Source organism: Chelonia mydas, chromosome 8 (assembly GCF_015237465.2).
Source record: "Chelonia mydas isolate rCheMyd1 chromosome 8, rCheMyd1.pri.v2, whole genome shotgun sequence".
NCBI classification, from domain to species: Eukaryota; Metazoa; Chordata; order Testudines; family Cheloniidae; genus Chelonia; species Chelonia mydas.
Window position 1 is genome coordinate 54,694,166 of NC_057854.1, and position 26,875 is coordinate 54,721,040.

General features: G+C 44.3%; 1 protein-coding gene across 2 annotated transcripts in view; it reads right to left on the reverse strand.

Annotated features, from left to right (window-relative positions):
• NIBAN1 (niban apoptosis regulator 1) overlaps window positions 1-26,875 on the reverse strand; it is a 119,791-nt gene that overhangs the window by 24,307 nt on the left and 68,609 nt on the right. For both annotated transcript variants that reach the window (XM_037906777.2, XM_043521373.1), the window contains exon 6: window positions 2,924-3,039. In XM_037906777.2, coding sequence (XP_037762705.1) covers window positions 2,924-3,039 — 116 coding nt within the window. The remainder of the gene's footprint in view (window positions 1-2,923; window positions 3,040-26,875) is intronic.

A 26,875-nucleotide genomic window follows, 5' to 3' on the forward strand; every position in this document is an offset into this window, starting at 1 on the left:
CAGTGCTCTGTTTCAGCCATTTGTCACAGTAACTGCAGCATCTACTAGTTTATCCACCCAAGACTAAAAGCTTCTTCCTGAAGGAGGGGAAAAGCATACTAAAGAGATTCTCCAAGAGTTGCCGGTAGCTGGTGTTCCATTCTCCCCTAGGGGGGAACGCGTGTTTGGAGCATTGCAGAGGGGCAAAGAAAAGATTTTCAAACCCCAGAGACTAAGGAGTCTTGCGGAAATCTGACACCAACCTTACACATCCTGGAGGTGGGCCTGCTCCTCTGTGCTGTTCTCTAAGCTCCCCTCTCCACCATTAGAATGGCAGTGGTGTTATTGGGTCCCTTCGCTGCAACCTAAGCCCTAGGTTCCAATCCCACATCCAGTGCACATTTTGGAAAGGGGACAATAATGATGCCTTCCATGTGAATTTCTGCCCAGAGGGGAACACAATGTGTAAAGTGGCAGGTCCTCACCTTCATCTCTTCCCTGGAACTTGCAATACTCAAGACACAGCGGAGCTTCTGCAGGCTCCTGGGAAGCTGACCATGCTTCTAAACTGGTGCTCCTACTTCTGTTGGTTTCAGGGCTTATTCCAACCCTTGCTCTTCTGTGCACACTTTGCCATGGAGAGGGGTGGCTGGCACCAAGTAGTAGACCTGAAATTTCTTTTAGGCTTTTGATTCTTAGGCTAGTCATTTATGTCACCATAATTTGGAAATACAGGCGCTCTCTCTACTCCCTGGATTTTACATTAAAGCATTTTTAATATAAAATTGTAGACAATGAGATGCAAAGGCCTATAGAAAGTTTTGGAACCAGTCAAACCCTGCAGTCCTTATTTACTGCCACTGTTAACAATGGCATCTTTTCCTGAATAAAGGATATCAGGATTTGGCCCACCAGTAGTTTTACCGAGCTACGGCTATGGCAAGCCCAGTGGGAGCTGGCGCTATGCTCAGAACCAAAACAGAAGTTTAGGATAATAGGTGGAGAGCTGGGGGAGATGGTGGAGGGTGAGAGCACTTTCCAGCTCATTACAGGCTGTAAACAAACTTGTTTTCCCCAAATATCCTTTATTGCTCAACAAATTAAACTTACATAAATGGGTAAAAAAAAATTTTCCTTATCCTCATTTCAAAATAAAATTTGTATATATTTTGCAACACATTTTTTTTTATGATTACAGGTATTATTAGGCTTGGCAGAGTTTGATTTTAAAAAATAATAATTCTGACAGATATCAACGTTTATTTTTCAGCATTTTCTTCTTTTTATCTATTTAATTTTTCACAATTGTGGGAAACTATGGCGGTGGGATTCGGGCAATAATTATTTAATGAGAGTACATGTTGAGATTCAAAAAGCTGAAGCTATATAACTGTTAGAACACAACATCACACATCAAAATAAACGAAGTAAATATCCTTAAATCAAACTCTAGTAAGTTTTCAAACAGTATTTTCTTACCTTGCCTATCTGTAAATTTTGATTCTTATTGCTGGAAATATTTTTTCAGTGTACAGTGAAATTGACATTGACCAATAAAAATCTAATCCTTCCAATCCTAAGTATTACTATTGGCTGCTGTGGTATTTCACTCAGCTGTTACACTGTTTTTTATATTATATATCTAAGCCCCTTTTCAAACACCTCCTAATGGCCCAACTGGAGAAGTTGTTACCAGCTTGCAAACGGCTCCTTCTGATGGTAAATCACCCATTTTGAAAACACCCACTCTACAGTATGGAAAGAAACAGGTGCAATTCAAGGTTCACTGAGCAATAGCAACTGAAAACCTCCTAGTAGGCATCTCCCTGGGGAATTTTTAATTAACCACATAATATTTACTTTCCTGCAATCTAGACAGCGCATTTTAAAAATTTCAGCACCATAAAATATATTGCGTGACAGCATGAACCTCTGTAGGGGCATCTGGAGGCACTAGACAGAAAGTGATTGGAAACTAGTATAGTTATTAATGTAATCAGTACCAACAGGGAAAAGAAGGTATTTTACCTGCAAAATCACTGCAATGGGAAGGGACAGAAACAGAGCCCAACTTGATACAGGCCTTGTTACACTGGTGGCAGCATGTAGAGTTCACATAGCTACATACAGCAGTGAAAAGCAGGCTGTGTCCACACTGCAGTGTGTAGCTACACACAGCAGTGAAAGGCTCTGGCAGAAAGAAGGCAGCAGGGAAAGGCTCCGGCACTTCCCTGAAGCAAGGAAAGGCTCTGCTGCTGGAGGGAAAGGTTCCAGCAGCAAGATCCTACACGTCTAAAAATAGCAATTCATATGTGAGATGCACAGCTTGGGCACGTAGAGAGCTGAGTAGGGTATATTCAGCTGTAGAGAGCAGTTTAGGGTTCTGACCTGATGTATCTTTACTTGCCAAAGCAGTGCCTCACTGTCTACATGGCTATTTACACCTGTGCTAGGGTGATGTGCAGTGTACATCAGCCGCTGTAAGTGTAGACATAGCCAATGAGTAGGTTGTTTACTACTCTTAGTCCCACTGACTTCAGTGAAACTACTCACAACACTAACACTATGCTCCCCAGATCTTACAAAGGCTTACACAGGTGCTTAACTATATGCACAGCAAGTAGTCCTGTGGGATTGCTCACAGTGCATAAAGTTAAAACACCAGCATAAGTCTTTGCAGGATTGGGCCCTATGCTCATTGACTGGCATTAGCAGGATTGGGCTCTCATTTTGTAACTACATTGCCAACTGTTTTCACTTGCAGTGGAAATTCATAGCATAGAACACTGAATAAATTTGGTGTACATGCTCTGTGTCTGTTTACAGATATAAATATCTTAGATATTTTTTTACTCAAGGTTTCCTTCAAACAACTTTCATTTTCTCACTACCTCCACCATGCTCAAACGCCACCATGGACAAAGAAAGGGAGATTCTGTTGTACCTGAATTTCATTGCCAGTTATCATTTTCCAAGACCCATAGTGGCCTTTCTCCTGACGGAAGAACTGGACGGCTTCTAAAAATGCCTGCACTTCAAATGTGGTCTGCTTGAGGAAATCTAAAGAAAAAAGAAATAACAAAATTAATTGACTAGTAAAAGAGTGCTGAGTGTTTTTAAAGATTCTTTCTGATTCTATTTTATATGTTTCTACTCAAGCTCTAATTTCTGAATGCTCTGGCACAATCTTCTTTCAAGCCTTGTCTAGGCTAGAATTTAGAGGTGTGATGTTAGCTCTTACACACTAACACACTTAAAAAGTCTAGTGTACACAAGACACACTGCTATTCATGCGTGTTAAGACTAACAACCATCTTAACGTTTTGAGAGCAGTGTGCCTTGTCTACACTAGACTTTTTAAGTGTGTTAGTTAGTATGCAAGAGCTAATATGTGCTAACATCACACTCTTCATTATGTTAGGTAACACATGCTAACTTTAACATACCTTTTATCCTAGGCAGAGTAGTTAGGAGTTTGTCAAGATAATTTTTCCTATACGTATTGTAACAATGAAATGGACAAATTAGATAATTAAGGACCTCCTTTTTTCATGCATTACCTGCAAAGACTATTTTTATACAACTAGTCTATTATTCAAGGTTATTTGCTGAACACTTTATACAGACATATCCTGTCAGGTAACTATCCATTGCCACTATTGCTTACACCTGCAGTTCATGGCCACCCTGGCCTCCATATATTGCTACGTGAGAAGGAGTCCTGGGGAGGTTCTAGTGTGCAAAAGGGGGCTGCGGTATGGACAAGGTTGAGAGTTTGGAGTATTTGCTCTTTGTAAACTGTAGATGACCAGTCACAGAGTGCAAGTTACATCCCATGCTATTGTCTCTGCTCTCTGTCCAACCCCACAAAGCACTTTCAAGATAGCTGCAATGAACTGTTCTGTCATGAATACATCAGCTACTTTGGTCCATTGGCTGTTCCCTTCACATGGGAGATGCAAATGGAGTAGCAGCCATATAGTGGGTGTATTTTCTCCAAGACCCATGGGAAATATTCCATCTTCTCTAGCCCTGGAGAAATTCCATAGCACAATCCAACTGCTTGAGCTCTGTGCTTGGATAGGGGTCTGGGCCTAAGACAGCACTTTGCCAAGATTCTTTGAGAACCAAAAGAGCTGTGGCCTTCCCAATGGATAAGTACCACTTCTGTGAGGATTACCATCTTGAGGAGATTATGAAGTTGCATTACTTAGTTCCCCCTTTTCAAGACAGGATACTTTCAGCATAAATAGTTCTAATCCTAACGTGCACACAGGGGTGGGGGATGAGAGACGTGAATAAGAGGAAGGGGAAGAATGTTTATTCCACTGAAATTAGTTTTGCTAGGTTTTTTTTAAGACATTAATATTTATAAATAAGCTTTATGAGGAAGGCCGGGGAATGAAAACATGAGTCTTGTCTGTAAAATCTCTTATATGAACATATGCTACTTTTCATCTGTGTAGGAAAATTCTATGGATTAGTGGGGGCTCTGCACATGCACCAAGGGCAGACCTCATAGCTCATACAAATAAGCTGGAAAAAAAGAAACAACCTAAGAATTTTTTAAAAATGAAACCAGAGTTAAGCTATGACACTTAAAAGGTCCCCAAAATCAATAGATTCACAGCAAAGGTCCTTATAGACCCTGAAGCGTCTCTCTGGGTTGAAGCCATTCCATGAGAGCAAGCTCTTTTCCCCTGTTGCTGCATCTTAAGCATAGGAATAAGCTAACCAGTTTGGAGAAGACTGCCCAGAACTGGAATGGAACTATTTTTGAGTGTTGAAAACATTTGGTTAACATTTCCCATTGCTTTTCCTCACTTTCACATTGCCTCTTCACTCCTCATTTTCATCCAAGGCTGGAGAATGAAAGTGCTGATCAGCTATGAGAACGAGACTGTTCTTGCACTATTTCCAGCCCCATTTTGCACACTGTTGTGAGGGGGCATGGCCTCCTTCTGAGACTGACAGGGAGGGACGGCCACAGACCACTACACAGACAATGAAGTTCAGACAGACAGCTAAGTTTTTGGATGCCAATCTAAACTAAACATGAACTCAAACATCTGGGGTTGGCAATCCCCTTGTAGTAATACACAGTCATGTCTGTACAGTGCCTAGCACAACAGGGCCATGAACCTTGGCATTACTGCATTATAAACAATAATAATACTTTGAGATCTTGTATCAAAGCCACTATGGAAGAGCAAACTTCCAACTGTTAAGTTTACACTCAGCAAAGCTGAGGAGAGGGTGTGGGGAAAGTGTTTAAGCTATCTTTCCACATCTGTGAACCTGAGCCATATACAGCCTGAAACCCTGGCATAATGAAGAACAGCCCTAAGCTGCTCTAAATTACATCAGCAGCAGCAAATCTGGTGGGGCACGCTGCACTGTGCACACATCTGAGATGCCAGCTCTCTGTCCCCTACACCAAGATGGGGAGCAGAGAGTACAGAACCAGCTGTGCCAACACTGTACAACCTAATGGCTTTACTCATTCAGACCGTTCACTGAAAGTAACAGGAGTTGCACATGGGTAAGTTCTACATGCTTTGGCTCTAATTAGTAAAGCCTCACAATACCACTGAGAGATAGTAGGGAAGTATTATCCCTATTTTCCAATTAGTCTGGGGCCTAGAAAGGTCAAGCAACTTGGCCACGGTCATACAGTGGGTCAGTATCAGAAATGGTAATAGACTCCAGGGTTCCCCAGACTTCCCCAGACCTGTGCTTCCCTCTATATAATTCACTAATCATGACTGCAACTAACTACATGAACTTTAACACAGTCCCAGTCAGGATTCCAACCATTTCTCTGTTTCCACAACCTTGTTTTAAAACACTTTTTGTCACAGCTTACCCACCAAGACATTAAAACTGTAGGGTAACAATACATTTCATACAATTAATTCTATTTTGTTGGCTGAAAAATTAAGCACGTGTCAGACCCACAAGCTTTTTTTAGTATAAAAATTAATCATTTTGACCACAAGGGGGCCTAGACTGTGTTGCTGCTTGTACTTTGAATGGATTTGGCTAGAGGAAGTCAGAACTGTAATTGTTGCAGCCTTGGGATTCTGACTCACATGTTTTCATTTTTAACAGCTGTACTCATTTCCAACCAAAAGGGAAAAAGGGATGAGCCAAAAAGAGATGGTACTTGGATGGTGCGGATGCGATAACAGGGCTAGTGGTGATCGGACTCTGCTCTCTAGAATTTATAGTTGTCATTTCCTAACTTAACAAGAACATTTATAGCCTCTGTCCAGAGGTCTCTCTGACCCCAGAGAAAAAGAGGAAGGTGGGATGGTTGGGGGGAAAACGTACCAATTCAATCAGGAAACATATATAAAGCAACAAGCACAATACTATCGCAATCATGCTGTCCTTTGTGTACCAGGCAGTAGAGGAGTAGAATGCAATTGCACCAGCCCTATGAAAAGCTGCATAGAGTACAGGGAAAGGCAGTGCTATTATGCACCTTTGGGGCTTGATTCTCCAGGGCCTTGCACTTCATGCAGTCATTTACACCTGTGCAGATTGTGTGCAACCTCTACCATTCTGATTCAGTGCAGTTTTACATTCACTTTGCATAGGTGTGAGTGACTGCTCAAAGTGAAAGGCACTGGGGAACCAGGACTTGTGTGGGCTGTACTGTGCAAAATCCAGAGTGAAGCACACAGGCTCCAGATGCTGTCAGAAAAGGGGGCATTGTCTGAGAAGCCGGAGGCATGGTCAAGCTCAGAAGGAGCTGCACTATGACTCCCACGATTTCAGCAAGGGGCCCATGCTCATGCACTTGTCTGTGGGCAAGTGTGCTTAGGCTAGATTGCTGAAATCATCATCATAGAATCATAGAATCGAAGGCCTGGAAGGGACCAAGAGAAGTCATCTACTCCAGTCCCCTGCATCCATGGTAGGACTAAATATTATCTAGACCATCCCTGACAGGTGTTTATCTAACCTGCTCTTAAAAATCCCCAATGATGAAGATTTCACAACCTCCCTAGGCAATTTATTCCAGTGCTTAACCACTCTGATAGTTAGGAAGTTTTTCCTAATGTCCATCCTAAACCATATTTGCTGCAAATTAAGCCCATTGCTTCTTGTCCCAACCTCAGAGGTTAAGGAGAATGATTTTTCTCCCTCCTCCTTGTAACAACCTTTTATGACAGGGACAGGCAAAGTTTTTGGCCTGAGGGCCACATCGGGTTTCTGAAATTGTATGAGGGGCTGGTTAGGAGGGGCTGGTTAGGAGGGGCTGTGCCACCCCAAACAGCCAGGCGTGGCCCGGCCCCTGCCCCATATCCAACTCCCCCTGCTTCTCGCCCCTTGACAGCCCCCCCGGGACTCCTGCCCCATCCAACCCCCCCTGTTCCTTGTCCCCTGACGCGCCCCCCGGAACCCATGCCCCATCCATCCCTCCCTCCCTGTCCCCTGACTGCCCCCAGACCCCCGCCCCTGACTGCCCCCTGCCACCCCATCCAACCCCTCCTCTCATTCCTGACTTCCCCCACCCCAGGACCCCTTCCCCCATTCAACCCCCCCTTTCCCTGCCCTCCGACCACCCCGACCACTATCCACACCCCCGCCCCCTGACCACCACCCCGAACTCCCCTGCCCTCTATCCAACTCCCTCTGCTCTCCGCCCCCTTACCGTGCTGCCTGGAGCGCCGGAGGCTGGCAGCACCACAGCTGCGCCACCCAGGGTGCCAGGACAGGCATCCGTGCTGCCTGGCTGGAGCCAGCCATGTCACTGCACAGCACAGAGCACCGGGTCAGGCCACAGCTCTGCAGCTGCGCTGCCCAGCAACACCTTGCAGCCCCGCCACCCAGAGCATTGTGCCGGTGGCGCAGTAAGCTGAGGCTGCGGGGGAGTGGGAACAGCAGGGGAGGGGCCGGAGGCTAGCCTCCCGGTCCAGGAGCTCAGGGCCTGGGCAGGAGGGTCCCGCGGGCCATAGTTTGCTCACCTCTGTTTTATGTACTTGAAAACTGTTACCATGTCCCCCCTCAGTCATCTCTTCTCCAGACTAAACAAATCCAATTTTTGCAATGTTCCCTCATAGGTCATGTTTTCTAGACCTTTAATCATTTTTGTTGGTCTTCTCTGGACTATCTCTAATTTGTCCACACCTTTCCTGAAATGTGGCACCCAGAACTGGACATAATACTCCAGTTGAGGCTTCATCTGCCCAGAGTAGAGCGAAAGAATTACTTCTTCTGTCTTGCCTACAACACTCCTGCTAATACATCCCAGAATGATATTTGCTTTTTTTGCAACAGTGTCACACTGTTGACTCATATTTAGCTTGTGATCCACTATGACTAAGGCTGCGTGTCTGTCATGGAAGTCATGGATTCTGTGACTTTCCATGACTTCTGCAGTGGCTGGTTCTGGCTCAGGGACTACCTGAGCTGGGCAGCTCTTAGGCCAGCAGCAGTTTGGGTGTGTTGGAGGAGGCTCAGGGCTAGGGCTAGGGCTAGGGCTAGGGCTAGGGCTAGGGCTAGGGCTAGGGCTAGGGCTAGGGCAGCGCTTACCTCAGGGGGAGGGGGCTCCCCGGCTCCCACCAGCAGGTCCCTGCAGCTCCTAGGCGGACGGACCAGGGGGCTCCGTGCGCTGCCCACACCCACAGGCACCTCCCCTGCAGTTCCCACTGGCTGCGGTTCCCAGCCAATGGGAGATGTGAACCCAGCACTTTGGTGGGAGCAGCACGCAGAGCCCCCCTGGCTGCCCCTCCCCTTAGAAGCTGCAGGGACCTGCTGGTCAGATCCAGGTAGGGAGCCTCCCAGCCCCGCCAACCCTCCCCAGCAACAGCAGGGGTCCCGGGCCGCATGCCACCACCCAGCCACCCTCCCCGCCACCAGCATGGGTCCCAGGCTGTGTGCTGCCGCCCGCACCCACCACCACCAGCGGGGTTCCCAGGCTGCATGCTGCCACCCCACCAGCATCCGCAGGGGTCCCAGGCCACCACCCCCAGCATCTGCAGAGCCCCCCACCAACTCCCCCAGAGCACCTGCGGCCCCCCGGCCCAAGTTTTAGTTAGAGGTATATAGTAAAAGTAATGGACAGGTCACGGGTTGTGAATTTTTGTTTATTGCCAGTGACCTGTCCATGACTTTTACTAAAAATACCTGTGACTAGAACTTAGCCTTAACCACGACCCCCAGATCCTTTTCTGCAGTACTCCTTCCTATGTAGTAATTTCCCACTTTGTATGTGTGCAACTGATTGTTCCTTCTTAAGGGGAGTACTTTTCATTTGTCCTTATTGAACTTTATCCTATTCAGACCATTTCTCCAGTTTGTCCAGATCATTTTGAAATTTAATCCTATAATCCAAAGCACTTGCAACCCCTCCCTGCATGGTATCGTTCGCAAACTTTATAAGTGTACTTTCTATGCCATTATCTAAATCACTGATGAAGATATTGAACAGAACTGGACCCAGAACTGATTCCTATGGGACCCCACTCAATATACCCTTCCAGCTTGACTGTGAACCAGTATTAACTACTCTCTTGGAATGGTTTTCCAACCAGTTATGCACCCACCTGATAGGTAGCTCCACCTAGGTTGTATTTCCCTAGTTTGTTTATGAGACTGTCATACGAGACAGTATCAAAAGCCCTACTAAAGTCAAGATATACCACATCTACCGCTTCCCCCTATCCTCAAAGCTTGTTATCCTGTCAAAGAAAGCTATTAGGTTGGTTTGACATGGTTTGTTTTTGACAAATCCATGCTGACTGTTACTTATCACATTATTATCTTCTAGGTGTTTGCAAATTGATTGCTTAATTATTTGCTCTATTATTTTTCCAGGTACTGAATTAAGCTGACTAGTGTGTAATTCCCAAAGTTGTCCTTATTTCCCTTTTTATAGATGGGCACTATATTAATACTTCCATATTTCAGAGTGGTGCTGGGAAGATAAATTCATTAATCACTGTGATGTACTCAGATACTCTGGTGATAAGGGCCATATAAGTATCTAGACAGATACTGCAAATCTGACTAAGGACTTTTCTACACTTGGAAATTAACCAAACTAGCAATTCTAGAATGATTAATATAGTGTCCTCTTATTACAGATTAAGCTAAATTCGGGGGGCGGGGGGAACCCTTTAATTGCAGAATATGTGTCCACATTGAGGCCTATACTGAAATAATAATTTCAGAATAATTAGTCTATAATAGCTATTTCAGTAAATTTCCAAGTATAGACAAACCCTGATTCTTAGTAGCCATTGCAGATGGGAGTGCTTGCTAATGGTACTTTTCCTTTTATAAACTGAACCTGAAAGCAATTCATTAGCACTTTAGCTGCTACAAAGCTCTTTTTCAAGGGATGGAAAGCCATCTGTAACCAATATGACTCCTCATATTTCTCCTGCAATGTGCATGTCTCACAAAGCCATTTTTGAGTTCATTCAAAGCATCAGATAGGTGTGTGCAATGAGTCTTATATCTGGTGAACAGAATGAGCTTCCAATGTAAATCCCTCTGAGAACTCTGAAGAGAGATTCACAAACTCAACCCTAAATTCATCAAAATAGTACATGGGGGATTAGCCAGAGGACACCCATTAATATTGGGAACTGCATGCCTGAATCCTTTGGTACTCCATTGTAAATGTAGGGGTACACATATATTAGTGAAAATACTGACCAACTTTTCTGAGCACCCCGTGGGCCTGACTATCAAAGGTGATAAGTTTCCATCCATAGCTCCCACTGACTTTAGTTGAAAATTGGGTTACTAAGTATGTCTAAAAATCAGGTCCCTGTAGGTGTCATAACAATTCAGTTAAAACTGCTTCTATTTATGTGTATATTGTAACGGATTATACGCTCACAGTTTTGGTTCTGTGGCTATTCTTCAGAGGCAAACTGCTCAGACAAGCATTGGTGTTTTGATTTGCTTAGATGCTGGTTTTCTTAAACAGGAATTACAGAAATGCAGTCATCTCTGAAACAAAGTGTGGCTCCTATTTTACACTACCTAACACTACACCAGTTTAGAACAAGTGAATAATTCTATATCCAGTTTAAACTACCGGACAGTGTCTTTCTGACAGTATGTCTACATTGTGAAGTTGTCAACAAAATTTGTGTCTTTCATGGGTATATAAAAGGCCCCCCCCAAGAAAAACAAAAGTTTTGCCGACACAAGCGGCAGCGTGCACGCGGCTCCTGCCAATAAAGCAAATGCCGCTCGCAAGGCTGGAAGTATTTTGTCGGCAAAAGTGCCGACAAAGTACCAACAAAGAGCGTTTACAACTTTAGCGACAAGGCTGTGTCGATACAGCCTTGTCGCTAAAAGCTGTGTGGTGTAGACAAGCCCTGAGTGATTAGTATGAATATAAGGCCATTCCAGGCTAAGTCAGTGCACCAACAAAGCTGCCGTTAACCTGGTTATAAGACAACACAGCAATGCGAGTAGGAGTTTGAAGAATGCCAATGTATTTTTGGCAGTTTATCAAATGTAATGGCAACAACTAAGTTCTCAATATAACTATCAGCAGAACTCACTCTTCATTCTGTACTCGTGTGCAGCTGCATGGAAAAACCTATGTTTGGGAGGTGAGTGAAACTCTTAAGGGACTAGAAGTGTTTCCTCAGCTCTTGCCAGGACTTTGATTAAATGTTATAACCAGACAGTAATATATTTCCACCTAGCCAAATATATTAAGCAGTTTCGTCTACTGAGACTAAAAAGTTTTGTGGCTTTGTTTTGGATCTTCATTCATTCTGCACTGCTGAGCCTCACTGAGACTCATGCCCTTAGGAAGCACCGTTACTTTGCTAAACTGTACAGCTAGTCAAGCATTGTATTCAGGATACTTTGGGATGTGTGAAAGCTGAACAGGTCATTCATCAAAACAAACAGACCATTCCTTTTCTAATACTGTAAATGCTATTCTCCAATATGGAAAAGAAAGACCCCCCAGGTTGCCCTTCCTTACAACAGAAATTTAATATAATAAATAAATAAAAATTATAATTAATAAAGACTTTACACTTCTAGTACTTTTTGCTTGAGGATCTCAAACTGCTTTACAAATGTTAGCTAAATCTCTAAGGAAAGTTTTTTTAAAAAAAGTTTAACTGACAGAGAAACAGGCCCAGAGAAGTTAGGTGACATGCCTGAGAATAGGTAGGAGTTCAAGACTCTGCTTCCCATGGGGGTAGTCTGCTTCAGCCCAGTGCATGGATGATAGGCAGGACACAGAACCATTTAAGAGACCATTAAGCTAGGCAGACAGCCTACTATAAAGGAGTCAACAACCTAAGGCCAATACACACAGGTGAGCATGTTTGGGTCCAATCATCAAATAGCAATGGCAAAAGGCAACTGTCCAAGCTGCAGTAGGACACAGGTCATGCAAGGCAGCTACAGACTCAGGACAGTGGTGGAGACAAAATGAAAGACAACTGCAGAGTAGACGCAGACAGCTGGCACACATGGAGCCAAGGCCACGGGACAGCTAAACATGTGAGGCCAAGGCCAGGACCCGGCAAACACAGAGCTTCTGCCCTCAGCGTGCCTGATGTAAAAGAGTCAGAAGAAACAAGGTATATGAGCAATACAGAGCATCAACAGGACACTATTGTGATACAAAGGCCCATTAGTGGTTCACTACTCTGTGTCAACAATTCATCAGGCCTGAAATGCTCATTACATCCACCTCATTATGGTTGTAATCTGTATCTTAAAGGGGTCATGTAATATGCTACTGGAAAACTAATAACTCACTGATCATTAATATTCTCGTGTGATGTATGTACATCGTATGTAGTAAGAATTATGGAAATATGCTGGAATTAGGCCTAAAGTGTGTTTAAGCAAGGCATGTCAGGGGAGTTGGTAAACAGGTCTGCCCTAGACAAAGGAATGTGTATTTGCTTCTCTGACCAGTCTGGTCATCAGGCCAAGCCAATGAAGGTCCATTTGTATATTAGGTGAACAAACCTATCAAGCTAAGAAGCAGGGGAGGAGACAGCTTCCAGCAGTGAAGAGAAAATGTATCTGAGCTATAAGGACAAGGAGTTTGAACCTTCGGTGATAAGCAACTGAAAGAATTGATTGTATATAATATTACTGTATTATAAAAGTTTGCATGAGGTGTTTTACGAAAGCCTCTGGCACACTGGTGATTAATAGAATAGTGAAATGTATGTATTTGAACTTTATAAGGAATTATGGATACTCATTGATATTAGGCTTTACAGTCTGCGTCTAAACAAAGGGAAAGCAGGACTCTCTCAAAGAGGATTAAACATCACAGCTATTTACCTGTCTCCTGTGTAAATTTAGCATGAAATCAAAACAATGGAAGCTCCATTTACATACAGTGGGATGGGAAGCCCACAGAAAGGGAAAAACAGTATGAGGTCATCCTGCCTCTTCAAACAAAGTCAATGAACTTTGCAAGATATAAGCAAAGACAGAAGCCATCTTTGACATCCATCACTACATCCACACAGACAGACACAAGGGAACAGAGCTCTTGCAAGCTGAAAAAGATGGGTCCTACAACAAAGGGGTGGGATGGGACTGAAGACTCTGGGAACAGAATATAGGTGAGAAACCTGCTTAGGTGAAGATTTTTCACCTACGAAGACAGGGGAAGCCTGCATCTTGTGTTTCTGTCGAAGGTCCTGACTGAGGGAAAGTCAGCCATGTCTGGGAAGAAGGAAGTTTGGTGAGTGAAACCATCTTGAACAAAGCCTGTACCTTGCTAGATTAAGTTTTAGACTTTTAGATGCATGTTTTCCCTTTTATTTGCTTGTAACCCTTTCTAACTTTATTCCTTTTTCTTGGCATCACTTATCCTATGTCCTATTGTTAATAACTTTGTTTTATTTTTACTATAAACCAATTCAGTGCTGCATTTGAAGGGAAGGGATTACTCACTTTATGCAGTAACTACGGTTCTTCAAGATGTGTATTCCTATGGGTGCTCCACTTCATATGTGCATGCACATCTTGAAACCTTGATTGCAGATTTGCAGTTAGCTGTGTCCATTTGGCCTGTGTATGTGCCCTATGCCTCCTCTTACTGGACACCAAGGCTATACGGGGTGTATGCATTGATGAGCTGCCAAAACCTTAACAACCGGTTCCCTCCTCACCCCACGAGGGGATTGTGGCCCACCCCCACCCCCGGGACTCCTGACCCATCCAACGCCCCGTGTTCCTTGACCCCTCCCCTCCCCTGATCACATCAAAAGTGGTGCCTTAGGCACCGACTCCGTGGGTGCTCCGGGGCTGGAGCACCCACGGGGAAAATATGGTGGGTGCAGAGCATTCACCGGCAGCTCCCTGCCCCGTGCCCGGCCCCAGCTCACCTCTGCTCTGCCTCCACCCCTGAAAGCGCCGCCCTGCTCTGCTTCTCCGCCCCCCCTCCCCGAATCAGCTGTTTGCGCGGGAAGCCTGGGAGGGCTGAGAAGCAGGCAGCGGTTTCACACTCAGGCCCAGGGAGGCGGAGGCGAACTGGGGCGGGGAGCGATTCCCCTGTGCGCGCAACCGCCCCAGGTTACCTGCTGCAGAGTGGGCAGCCCTCCTTGTGCTCCCCCCCCCGCGCTCACCTCTGCTTTGCCTCCGCCTCCCTGGACCTGAGCACAAAGCTGCCACTTGCTTCTCAGTCCTCCCAGGCTTCCCACGCGAACAGCTGATTCGTGGGAAACTGGGGCTGGGGGGGAAGCAGAGTGGAGCGGCGCGTTCAGGGGAGGAGATGGAACAGAGGTGAGCTGGGGCCGGGCGGGGAGCTGCTGGTGGGTGCTCTGCACCCACCGAATTCTCCCCGTGGGGGCTCCAGCCCCGGAGCACCCACGAAGTCGGCGCCTAAGGCGCCACTTTTGGCCAGTTGTTAAATTTAGAAGCCCTTTTAGAATGCCGGACAACCGGTTCTAAAAGGGCTTCTAAATTTAACAACCGGTTCCAGCGAACTGGTGTGAACCAGCTCCAGCTCACCACTGGGTGTGTATGGATGAACCGCACTCATCTTCTTCTCTACCCAAATGTTCCCTAGGGAACAGTCCAAAGCAGAGGGGAAGGATGGCAGGTAGTGGTGCACCCATAGGGGGACACATCTCGAAGAACCTTAGTTGCTGCACAAAGTGAGTAACCCCTTCTTCTTCTTTGAGTCGTGTCCCTATGGGTGCACCACTTCAGGTGACTTCCAAGCAATATCCCCAGATGGAGGAGGGAGCTTTGGAACAGAGTCCAGAACTGAAGATAGTGCTGCATAACCAAGTGCTGAATTGGATCCGATAGCATGGATCAGGGCGTAATGTTTCGAAAAAGTATATATTGAAGCCCATGTAGTGGCCCTGCATATATCTCAGATACTAGCACACTTAAGTAACACCGTAGATGTTGCCTGTGATCTGGTCAAATGTGCTATCACCCTCTGGAGGGAATGAATGCCTGCAGCATCATAACAAACAATAATACACCCAGATATCTATCTTGATAGTCTCAGAGAAGAGATCATGAACCTCTTGGATCTATCTGCAAAGGAGATGAACAGCCTAGGTGACTTTCTAAATTGCTTGGCCCCATCTAAGTAGAAAGCAAAACACCTTCAAACATCCAGGGTATGGAAACAGAACTCCTACAGAGAAGTATGTGGCTTGGGGGGTTGTGGGGGGGATGGGACACAGGTAGATTAATGGATTGATTATGGTGGAACTCCAATAAAACCCTAGGTAAGAATTTAGGGTGGGGACATAAAGAGACCTTGTCCTTGTAGATTACCATAAAGTGGGGAATCTGTCATCAAGGCTCCAGTCTCCCTGAACCTATGGGCTAACATGATGGTTACTACAAAGGCCATCTTCATAGACACATGGAGCAGAGAACAGGTTGCCGTTGGTTCAAATGGAGGTCTCATATGGTAATTGAGTACCAGATTGGGGTGGGATATCTAATCTGCAGGTAGAGATTCCCCAAACCTTTAATAAACCTAGACAATACTGGGTGAGCAAATATGAAGAATCCTTCTACCGGAGGATGAAAGGCTGATATTGCAGCCAAATGGACCTTAACTGAACTAACTGAAAACCCCAACTTCGAACAAATAATTCAGGGTGACTGAAAATGGCATCAAATCAGGCAGGAGGCAGCGATGACAACACCAGTGGAAGAATCTCTTCCATTTCTTTAGGTAAGTATTGTGGATTGACTTCTTTCTACTACTCAGTAACACCTAGAATCATAGAATCATAGACCTTAAGGTCAGAAGGGACCATTATGATCGTCTAGTCTGATCTCCTGCACAACGCAGGCCATAGAATCTCATCCACGCACTCCTGTATCAAGCCCCTAACCTATGTCTGAGCTACTGAAGTCCTCAAATCGTGGTTTAAAGACTTCAAGGTGCAGAGAATCCTCCAGCAAGTGACCCGTGCCCCACATTGCAGAGGAAGGCGAAAAACACCCAGGGTCTCTGCCAATCTGCCCTGGAGAAAAATTCCTTCCCGACCCCAAATATGGCGATCAGCTGAACCCTGAGCATGTGGGCAAGACTCACCAGCCAGACACCCAGGAAAGAATTCTCTGTAGTAACTCAGATCCCACCCCATTTAACATCCCATCACAGGCCATTGGGCATATTTACCTCTAATAGTCAAAGATCAATTAATTGCCAGAATTAGGCTATCCCATCATACCATCCCCTCCATAAATTTATCAAGCTTAGTTTTGAAGCCAGATATGTCTTTTGCCCCAACTTCTGTAGAACAGGAGGATTCTAACCCTGTGAACCATGAAGAAACCCTTAGGTAGATAACCACTAGGTTGGGATGAAGCACACGACAGGAGATGGGGAATGATAGGGAGCTTGAGCTATGGTTGGATACATAAGTGAAGCAGATAAGGGTACAAGGCTTGTCTCAGCCAGACTGGCATTATAAGGATAACTTTGGCCCCATCCTGTCTGATCTTGTTCATCACCCTGAGTATCAGAGGAACTGGAGGAAAGACGTCTACCAAGGAATGGCAGCGCAGACCCCCTTTTGGGCAGAAAAGAGGGCATTTCCTGTTCCTGGAGGTGGAAAAGAGCTTCACCTATGGCAGTCCCAATCTTTGGAATATACTGTGGAGAATTTGAGTGTCTAGCTCCTATTCATAGCCTTGTGAGAAGTGCCTGCTGAGGACATCGGCTGTGGTGTTCTGAATGCCTGGGAGGTAAGCTGAAATTTGGATCTGATGAACTATGCACCAGTTCCATAGTTTCATGACTTTGGCACACAAGGAGGGGAAATCTTGCTTCTCCCTGCTTGTTGATATAGAACATGCAGGATAGGTTATCCATCATGACCCTGATTGATTTGACCCAAATGAGAGGTAATAATGAAGGCAAGTGCTCCTGACAGCCCTGAGCTCCAACAGATTGATGCAGAGACTAGTTTCCTGAGTTGTACATCTACCCTGAATCATGAGGGCACTGCGGTGGGCTCCCCATACCCCAGAGATCAGGGTCTCAGTATCAAGAGATGCTTCGTACCCATAAGAAGAAAGGACTCCATTTCATCCATTATTGAGAGGTCCTTTGTATATCTACATTCTTATGGTACCAAGAAGGGGATTGGCACTGACACAGAAGCTGAGGACACGGTTGCAGAAGCCAACAGTATCACTGATGTCTGGCACCATTGCTTGCTTGGTGCCAAGGGTGCTGAAGGCATAGGTACCAATGGCTGGGCTGAATGCACAGGTACCGACAGCAGGGCTGAGCTCAAACCCGCCAGTCCCAAATGCCTGTGCTCGACCTTTTTGCTGATAGAGGGTACTTCAAGCTCCAGGACTTTGCGCCCCGACCGGTACTGGCAGAGGAGTCCTCCAACTCAACGGTAACGAGCTGAGAGGTTGAGGCTTTGGAGACTGTAAATCTCAACGGTGATGGACTTATTTGGAGCTGGCTCCTTAAGGTGAGAGTCCATATGTCTCTTTTTGGAAGCCTTTCCTGAAGCATCCAAAGTTTTCCTTTACTTAGGGGAAGACTGCACTGAGGTAGATGTACAGGGAGTGGGGCAGAGGGGGGGTGCTGGTCACTGACTCAGAAGTTGACCAAAGCATTTCATCTTCAGCAGTCTGAGTTTAATCTCTCTATTCTTCCTTGCCCTGGTCTTGACGGCCAGGCAGAAACTGCACTTCTGGGAGATGTGGGACTCCCCCAGGCAATGGACCCACTTAGAGTGGCCATGCTCACAGGTATAGCCTCTTAGCAGGGGAGGCAGCATTTGAAGCTAGCTAGCTATCTTAACCACTGTAGAAAAATAGAAAAGCCCCAGCATGTTCAAGGCAGACATGCTAGGGCTCCATCTTAGGCAGAGGCAGTTGAGAAGGAATTAAGGGAGCTTCTCTTGTTCAGCCATATAGAGCCTTGATGTCCATCACAAGGAGGCACAGGGTGCATGCACAGGCCAAACAGACACTAACTGAAAATCTCTAATCAATGTCTCAAAAGGCACATGTGCACCTGAAGTGGAGCACCATAGACATACTACTAAAAGAAGTAACTCAGGTTGTGACCTACATGCTAGTATGCTGGCTGGGAGCATCTCAGGCTGGGAGCTACAGCAGCAAAGCATTGTAACTTGGCACCCAGGGTTGCTGGGCAAGTGGTGACACAATACATTACAGGTCTGGATTGCACCCCCAGGCCCTGACAACCATCCAACAGAATAAAGGCAGCAACAGGGTTGAAGCAAGTCCCCCATCACCTGCAAAAACACAAAGAAATGGTGGGAGACTGGTTCAAGGACCAACACTTGACAGACTGTGAGGCCTAACAGGCTGCAGCGGGCTTATGGTAAAGACCATGTCCCTACATTGAGCTATGTACAAGTAACCTCTGGCCCCAGCAAGTCAGCAAATGCTTGCACAAAAGACACAACAACAATTGTTATAAGGAAAGATGTAGCAACCTGTATGGAACTTGGCAGGAGCAGCACAATATGCAGGAGGGAAAAGTTTGAAGGAAGTACCAGAAAGCCAGTCTGTTTGCACATGGTTTCAACACTAGTTGCAGTTGCAGTATCTCTGTAAATATTTCTCTTCATAAAGAGTTTAGTTTTAGAAACACTGAGTTCTCTCGCTCTCATGCTATTACCCAGCATATAGTACATGAAATAGTAATGAAGCGGAGTGGTTTGGATACATGAAGCATCAATAATACAATGCTGATGTTTCTCTAATGGCAATACACTATCACATTATTCATAGATCATGTGGTAAAAGACCACTAACCACTAACAGAAACTAGATGAGGTCACTTCCAAACAGGATACAGCCCTGCAGTAACATATAACATGCTGTATTTATAGCAAATGAAGCCTTGTAATGCAAGTTCCTGCAGAGAACAGCAAAGCACGCATTTATTGGACTTCACTATCCTAGAGAGATTCCAAGTTACTCCCATCACTTGGGAGCACTGCCTTTGTGTTTCAGAGTAAAAACACCAATATGTTATATACCTATAGAATAAAGTCTTACATTTACACAATGCCTTTCATCCCAAAGGATCTCAAAATGTTTTTACTACCTAGTTGCCATATTCCAGTTACAGACATGCACATGGCTCCCACTGAAAGTTATGAATTTTTAGCCTGGATATAGCCAGACATACACAGGGGAATAATTTCACCAGCCATTGAAATACGGCCACCTCTCAGGTAGAATATGGCAGTTTTTTTGGCAGTGCACCATACCTCGTAATAGTTTGAAGACAGAAGAAATAAATTCCAACATATTAGGGTCAAGTAGGCAGAATGTAATCACAGTGTGAGTTTTATGCACGTTAATAGTCTTGAGTCTTGACCTTTCAAAAGGAGTACACCTCCCACTTAACCAGGAAAGTCAGAGGGAAAGCAAAAACAAATCCTAATGTACTTTGAACTAATTGATGTTGCAGAGCAACAAAAACAGGAAGGATTAAATCAGTCTTATTCTTGGTCTTTATCCACACACAGAATCCTAGATTGTGGCTTTAAACATACTATGGGCTTTTTAAAATTTCCTTTCTAATATCTTCTGGATCATTTCACTTAACAGAAGCAACATGAAAATTCCGGTCTTCAGCTGTTCTTGCCAGGAAACATTGCCTTGTTTGCAGCATAAGGACTCCAAAATACTTTCCAAAGTCATTTTGGACACTTAACTATTTTGCATTATACATGGGTGATCATGTGTTGTACATAAGAAGCTTTTGAGAAGGATGGAGCGTGCTCTTTGAGGAAAGGGGTAGGAAAGGGATGAAAGTCTGAGATGTGCAGAAAGCAGTAGGGAAAGAGAAGAAAATGTTTGGGGAAAGTCAGCATTTCTCCTGACCTAGCCCACTTATCACACAACACAGCCTTTAAATATCTCCTGTTTACAACCCTGACTGAAGTGACAGTTTAAATCATTATCTTGTATTATGTCCCAGGAGATGCTGAGACATATTACAGGAATTAAAAACATGTAACTTAAGACAAACAGAAATAAATGAGGAAAAACACCTGCCAGCCTGAGTAAGTACTCAGAGGAAAAATAGATCGAATATATGGGAACTGTAGAGGTTTGTAATGGAAAAAATCTGAGATCATCTTATCTCCCCTCCCCTGCTCCCAAATTTTGGCCAGTACATGAACATTCCCTACGCAGCAGTCAGAGTACATTCAGCTCCACTGCACTTTAATCTTATCAAATCATATTTCTTTATATCTTGTCAAGCAGGGTCAAATGCTAGACACTGGTATGTGTTTTTGAAAGTCATTGGATTTCCTGTATCATGATGATGGTTATCAAGATGAGACGTATCTTGTCTGCTATGGGAATATTAAATCTTGAAGGGTCTGCCCTAACTTTTGAGTCTCTCAAAATTACACTAACAGCTTTTTCCCCCCCTCAGTCAGACTTCTTTAGATACCAGCACTGAGTATACAGGGTTTTTTTTCCATTTTTAATAACATGAAGAGCACCACAATAGCAAGTGATTTCTCACAGAACAGGAGAAGGTCCAGCAATGGGCTAGTAAAATAGTGGTTTTAACAGAAGAGCAGCCTCTTTCAAAACTGCAAGGAAAAGGTGCAACTGTGATAGAGATCTAAGTTCCGTGTAGCCTTGGAACGATTTGCTTTTAATTTGTAAATGGTGGTTATCAACTTCTTCCTCCATCCACAATCCAAAATGTACACTGGGAAAGTTAAAACCACATAACATCATCTTAGTCGTCAAATAGTTCTCCTTTCTGCTGTCAGTTGTGTCAGGCCAATCAATGACAAATGAGTATTAGGATACAAGGCAGACAAAGTGGGTGAAGCAGTATTCTTTTAATGAACTAACTTCTGTTGGTGAGAGACAAGTGTTTGAGCTTACACAGAGCTCTTCTTCAGGCTAGCTAAAGAAGAGCTCTGTGTAAGCTCAAAAGCAAGAGCTCTGTGCGCACGAAACCATGCCTCTCTCACCAACAGAAGTTGGTCCAATAAAAGATATTGCCTCACCTATTTTGACTTTTTAATGCCTGGGAGCAACATGGCTACACCACCACCGCATATTAGGACACAAGTTTATTAACCAATACTATCATTTTATTTCTGAATCAGTTATTTATCACAAATTCTCAAGTGGGTGATTTTGCAAGTCTTGAGTGAAGCTATACATTCACTAAAATTAGAACTGTTATACTCCTGCATTCAGTGTAACGTTAACATTCTCCAACCTCAACTAGGTCAAGGAGTGAGAGTCCCCAGGTCAATCCTGATCCCGAATCTCTCACATGACTACTATGTTTTGCCCAGCTCATTTGTACTTTTGAAACAAAAACAAAAAACTCTATGTGAATTAAATCTAGAAAAAAAAATAGTATTTCATTTCAATGTTGCTTAAAGAAAAAAATAAATGCAGTGATCCTGGGAAAATATTCTGAGTGCCATATAAAATAAGGAATGAAAATAAGGAATGAAAATAATGAAGTAGACATAATTGTGTAATACTGCAACCAGAAAATAATGTTTCTTCTCCAGTGCATTTTGACTATACCTTCCCTGAAACGACGATACTGACTTTTATGCCTTCTTAGTGAGGAACAAAGCCTCTAAGGTTAAATTTGATCTGATTCACAAAATCTCAGAAAAGGGAAGAGGCCAAGAATTACTGTCTTAATTTCTCAAGACTCACCATTATGCCATTTTACTCTGTCCCCCTAATATTACTCTGATAAATTTGTTGGCTTTGAAAAAGCCTCCTTCGTAAAGTATGTTTTGTGGTTGACCTGTGTGTCATATTTCGTTAACTCCTTTAGAAATCCTCTTTCATGGTATACAAAGCCATTTGTTTCACTTGAGAATATTTTGAAGGTGAAATTAATCCAGATACATTATTCATTTAGCACCTGATCCAGTGCCCATTGAAGTCAACACAAAGACTCCCATTAATTTCAGTAGGCTTCAATTAAGCCCTTAGGCCCAGATTTTTAAAAGTATTTAGGTGTTGCAGCATTCATCACCGCAACACCTAACTGATTTAAAGTCTAGGTTTCGTTTGTGAAATGTCAACTGCCAATGGGGGGGGAGGGGGGGGAAGAGAGGTGGAGCGTGGCAGGACCTGGGGAGAAGAGGTAGAGAAGGGGACAGGGCCTAGGGGAAGAAGCAGAGCAGGGGTGTAGCCTTGGGGGAAAAAGGTGAAGCATAGGGCAGGACCTCCAGGGTCCAGTTACCAGCCATTAGAAAGGTGGCAACCTTACCCAAGAAGCCACTGCATTCCTTAGTTATTAAACTGTTGGTGGAACAAGGAAAGATATGGTGGTAGAGGGAGTTTTTTGCATGTTTGTGGCATTGTACCAATATAATTTAAAGTCAGCCTACCACCTCTTTCAAACTACTGGTGAGCAGAGGTAAAAGTAAGCCGGTACGCCCTGGTACAGCGTACCGGCAAGAGCAGGTGCGCCGTACCGGGACTGGCTTTCCCAGACAGCAATTTAAAGCCGTGGGGTAGCGGCAGTGGGGCTCCGGTGGGGATTTAAAGGGCCCCGGAGCACCAGCCGCCACTACCCCCACCCCCTGCCTGCAGAGGCCTTGGGCCAGCCCCCTCCACTCCCCCCCGTGGAGGCCTGGGGCCCCACACAGCCCCCCCAAGGGGGGCTGCATAGGGCACCAAAATAGCTAGGGACGGCCCTGTTTACCTTGACCACTCTCCCACACCAACTGGTGCTACAGAGATTTATTCTGCACCGGTGAAGCCAATCAGACATTTGTCACTTTTGCCAGAGACTTCAATTAGCAGTGGTGAAAAGGAACTAGAAAGAGTATGACACAGACTTTGAAATACACTGGTTCCAAAAAACAACCAAAAAAAGAGAAGTGAAAGCAAGTATAGCTTAACATCAAGTTGCATTTGATTTGCCCTCACAATAAAACCTGATGTATCCAGAAAGCTGACAAAGTAGATCTGTGTTATAAAGATCTAGTTGGGCAACTCCCATTTTGATCCCTACCGCTGAGTGATTACTACACTCATATTTCTCAAACAGTTTTGAATTTGCCAAAGGAGACTGCTTCCAAAAAGCAAAGCATACAGCAAGTTCTGAAGTGGGGGTTTTATTTGGTACTATGGCTGGTTCTGACTGGTTCAGTCACTCCCAACATTTTTAAATATTCTTTAACTGCAGCTGAATTGGACTCAGAAAAGGTGCAAAAGTTGTAACCAAACCACTGATAATGAAGAAAATCAGATTACTTCAAATCTGAGTGCTTGTCTACACTTAAAATGCAGTACCACTGCAGCTGGGCTGCTGTCGTGCTTCAGTGAAAATGCTACCTATGCCAATGGGAGAAGTTCTCCCATTGGTGTAAGTACTCCATGTCCCCAAGAGGCTGTAGCTAGGTTGATGGGAGAATTCTCTAGCCAGCCTAGTGCTGTCTACATCAGGGGTTAGCTCAGTTTAACTGTGTTGCTCACGGGCATGGATTTTCCACAGCCCTGAGCGACCTAGTTATACTAACCTAATTTCTTAGTGTACACCAGGCTTGATCCATATTACCTGAAAGCCTCATGGATCAGCATAAATGAAGGGCAAACACACCAGCACCAACAGGAATTGGTTTTTGGAAGAGAAAACATGATCTACTGAGCTGATTCACATCTAGAAACAGTGATCAGTAAATCCCACTGTAATTATTCATTGGATTCTATGAATTCTCACCAAAAAAATTAAACAAAGCTGAAACAGTTAAAACAGTTTAGAAAAGGAAATCCAGCAGCACACCCTTGTCAAGACGACATGCTGACTCACTGCAGCTCCACACTCTACAAGAAACAGCGTGCATGAAGGAATTAACTTTGTGTCTTGGAAGAAAACAAATATTTCAGAAAACAAACTACAGAATTTTCACCTATAAAACAGCATTATAAACTCATCTTAGAACTCCCAGTGGCATTTTGCAGGAAAATAGCATGGCAATTTCAGATAACACATTGCATCTAGATACCTGGTGCCATTTTCTAACAGCTCTCCTGGCAAAAGTTAAAGCTACCTAGCACTTTTTAAGAAGATTTGGGGAGAATGGTACCTTGACTAATGCTCCTTATCTTAGTAAAAGACATTCTGATGTCCAGTACTTTAAAGTGAGTCATTGTTAAGGCTGCGATTTAGTCACAGAGGTCATGGAAGTCACGGATTCCGTGACTTCCAAAGAAGAGAGAAAGCATATAAACCAATATTCCTCCCACAAATAACTGTTAGGAATGTTTTCTCCAAGGGAAGAGTTAAGGTTCTTTGGGTGCTGGTCAGTGCAACATTTTCTGTTAATGATGTGTTCACAAGGAACTGCATGTAAGATTAGAAGAATTATGTAACATTAGCTTACAATTTACTTAGTTTTTAATGTGTGGGCTCTTCTACTGGAATAATGATATGTTTTATTCTGATTTGCTTTTAGCAAATACGTTTCTTGAGTGGGAATAAATCAGATGTAAGGTGCCTTGGTAAAAATGCCTTGGTGTTCATTAAAAATCTTGTATCAGATAAAAGCCTGACCTCAGGAAAGAGGAGAGAGGCAAGCAAGAAATCATGGAACAGGCACATATATCAGCAACAGCTGAAATGTGAGAAATATAATAAAACACTGAATCACACACATTAAGATGGAAAAGACCTATTGGGTCACCTACTCCCATCATCTGCCAGTGCAGGATTGTCCCCTAAAGCACGTGGTGAACTTAAGTTAAGAATGGAGTCTGCCAAAAGCCCTGTCAAGTCTGTTAATACTTGTGCAATAAGAAGGAAAACAAAATCCAAAAACTTACAAAGATCCAAGTCACAGAAGACTTACACAGGGCCAGGAAAACATGATTCTATCCCTATTGTGAATTCTGTAACTCGCTGTAGAACCAAAGTATTGCTTTTTAGTTTGGAGCACTTTTGTATTGTATGATCACAGCTAAAAGAGCAGACTAATCAGAATTATAAACCACAAGGGGAAACTTTCCTTTTAAGAAAGCTGTGGGAAATTGGCTTCAGATGGCAGCTGTACATGGAATATTTGTTGAAGCTTTATAGTTTCAAGACACTTGAAAGTGCTAAGTGCATATGTGTTCCTCTGAAACAAAGGCCTTTCACATATATAAAACTGGCCCTAATTTGGTAAATCTTTATGCTTCCTGTGACTGAGGTTGTCTCTACATTAGGCTTTTAGCCACTAATATATCTACATCTGTGTAGAGAAGTGCAGCTTACCCAGATCTGTACAAGGTAACCAGAGAACAGAGAAAAATCTCTTGCTGGTGTCTTACTAAATCTGGTACTGCAAATGAGCAAGGAAGGAAGAGAAAGGAGGTACGAGGGATCATAGGCCTTGAACCCTAGATCCCCAGGCAATGTTCACACTGGGGCTGCCACCCAGCAGCTCACCTGAACCAGTAGAAAAGGGGGCTACCAAAGCTCTAGCTCACAAAGGGCCCCAGCCATGAAGCTCCTGAGTTGGGGAGAAATCCACCCCCACGGATTGGCTGAGATGCACTACTTAAACCTGAAAGAGGCATAGGAAGTTGTCTGAGCAACTAGGTGAATCCCTGACTAGCTGATGCTATGGACCCTGCTTATTTGCCTGACTCCTCAACCCTGACTCCCAGCCTGTTCCTGTCCATTCCTGCCCTCCTCATCCCAGACCTGGTCTGTTCCCGGTTCCTGCTTTCCTGCCTTGCTCCAGGTCCCTGCTCCTATAACCTACCCTGGATGCTGACTTCAGCTCTGACCCCTGGCTTGGTACCTGACTGTGTCTCCATCTCTGACCCTTGAGTTGGCACCTCGGTCTGACCCCAGCTTAGGTTCCATGCTCCTGACTCTGACCATTAGGCCTGACCACCCACACCTGGTCCCTAGAGGAAGGCTGCAGAACCCTGAGAGAATCCATGACATCTATTTACTGGTGAGGCATGTAGCCCCCTGGTGTTCATGGGTTTATGTGACTGCAAAGGTAGCATCTGCCTATGACCACCATTGAGTTCATGGGTGCAAACAGTTGCGTATCTTAAAAAAATCAGTTAAACACGTTGCAATATACATCTCAGTAAGTGAGAAGTGGGACTGAGCCTTGAATGAAGACAGGAATGAAGCTGTCTTTTGCTGTTAAATGAACATTTTTGTCCCTTGGTCATTTCTTTAGATACTAACGGTCAAAACTCATTTGGAGAGGGAATGACAGCCTCTACTCTGGAGGTTGGAAAGTTTTCTCATGAGAAAATATCTGCAGTATTGTGCACTAATGGCCCCCAAAAAAACCCAGTGTGTAATTGTTCCTGTAAGCTGCAGTATTTTGGATCATTAACATGCAATACCCTAGTATTTTCAGAAGGGTTCCTGCAGAAAAAATAAATCAATAATATTGTACCTTCAGCCAATGTT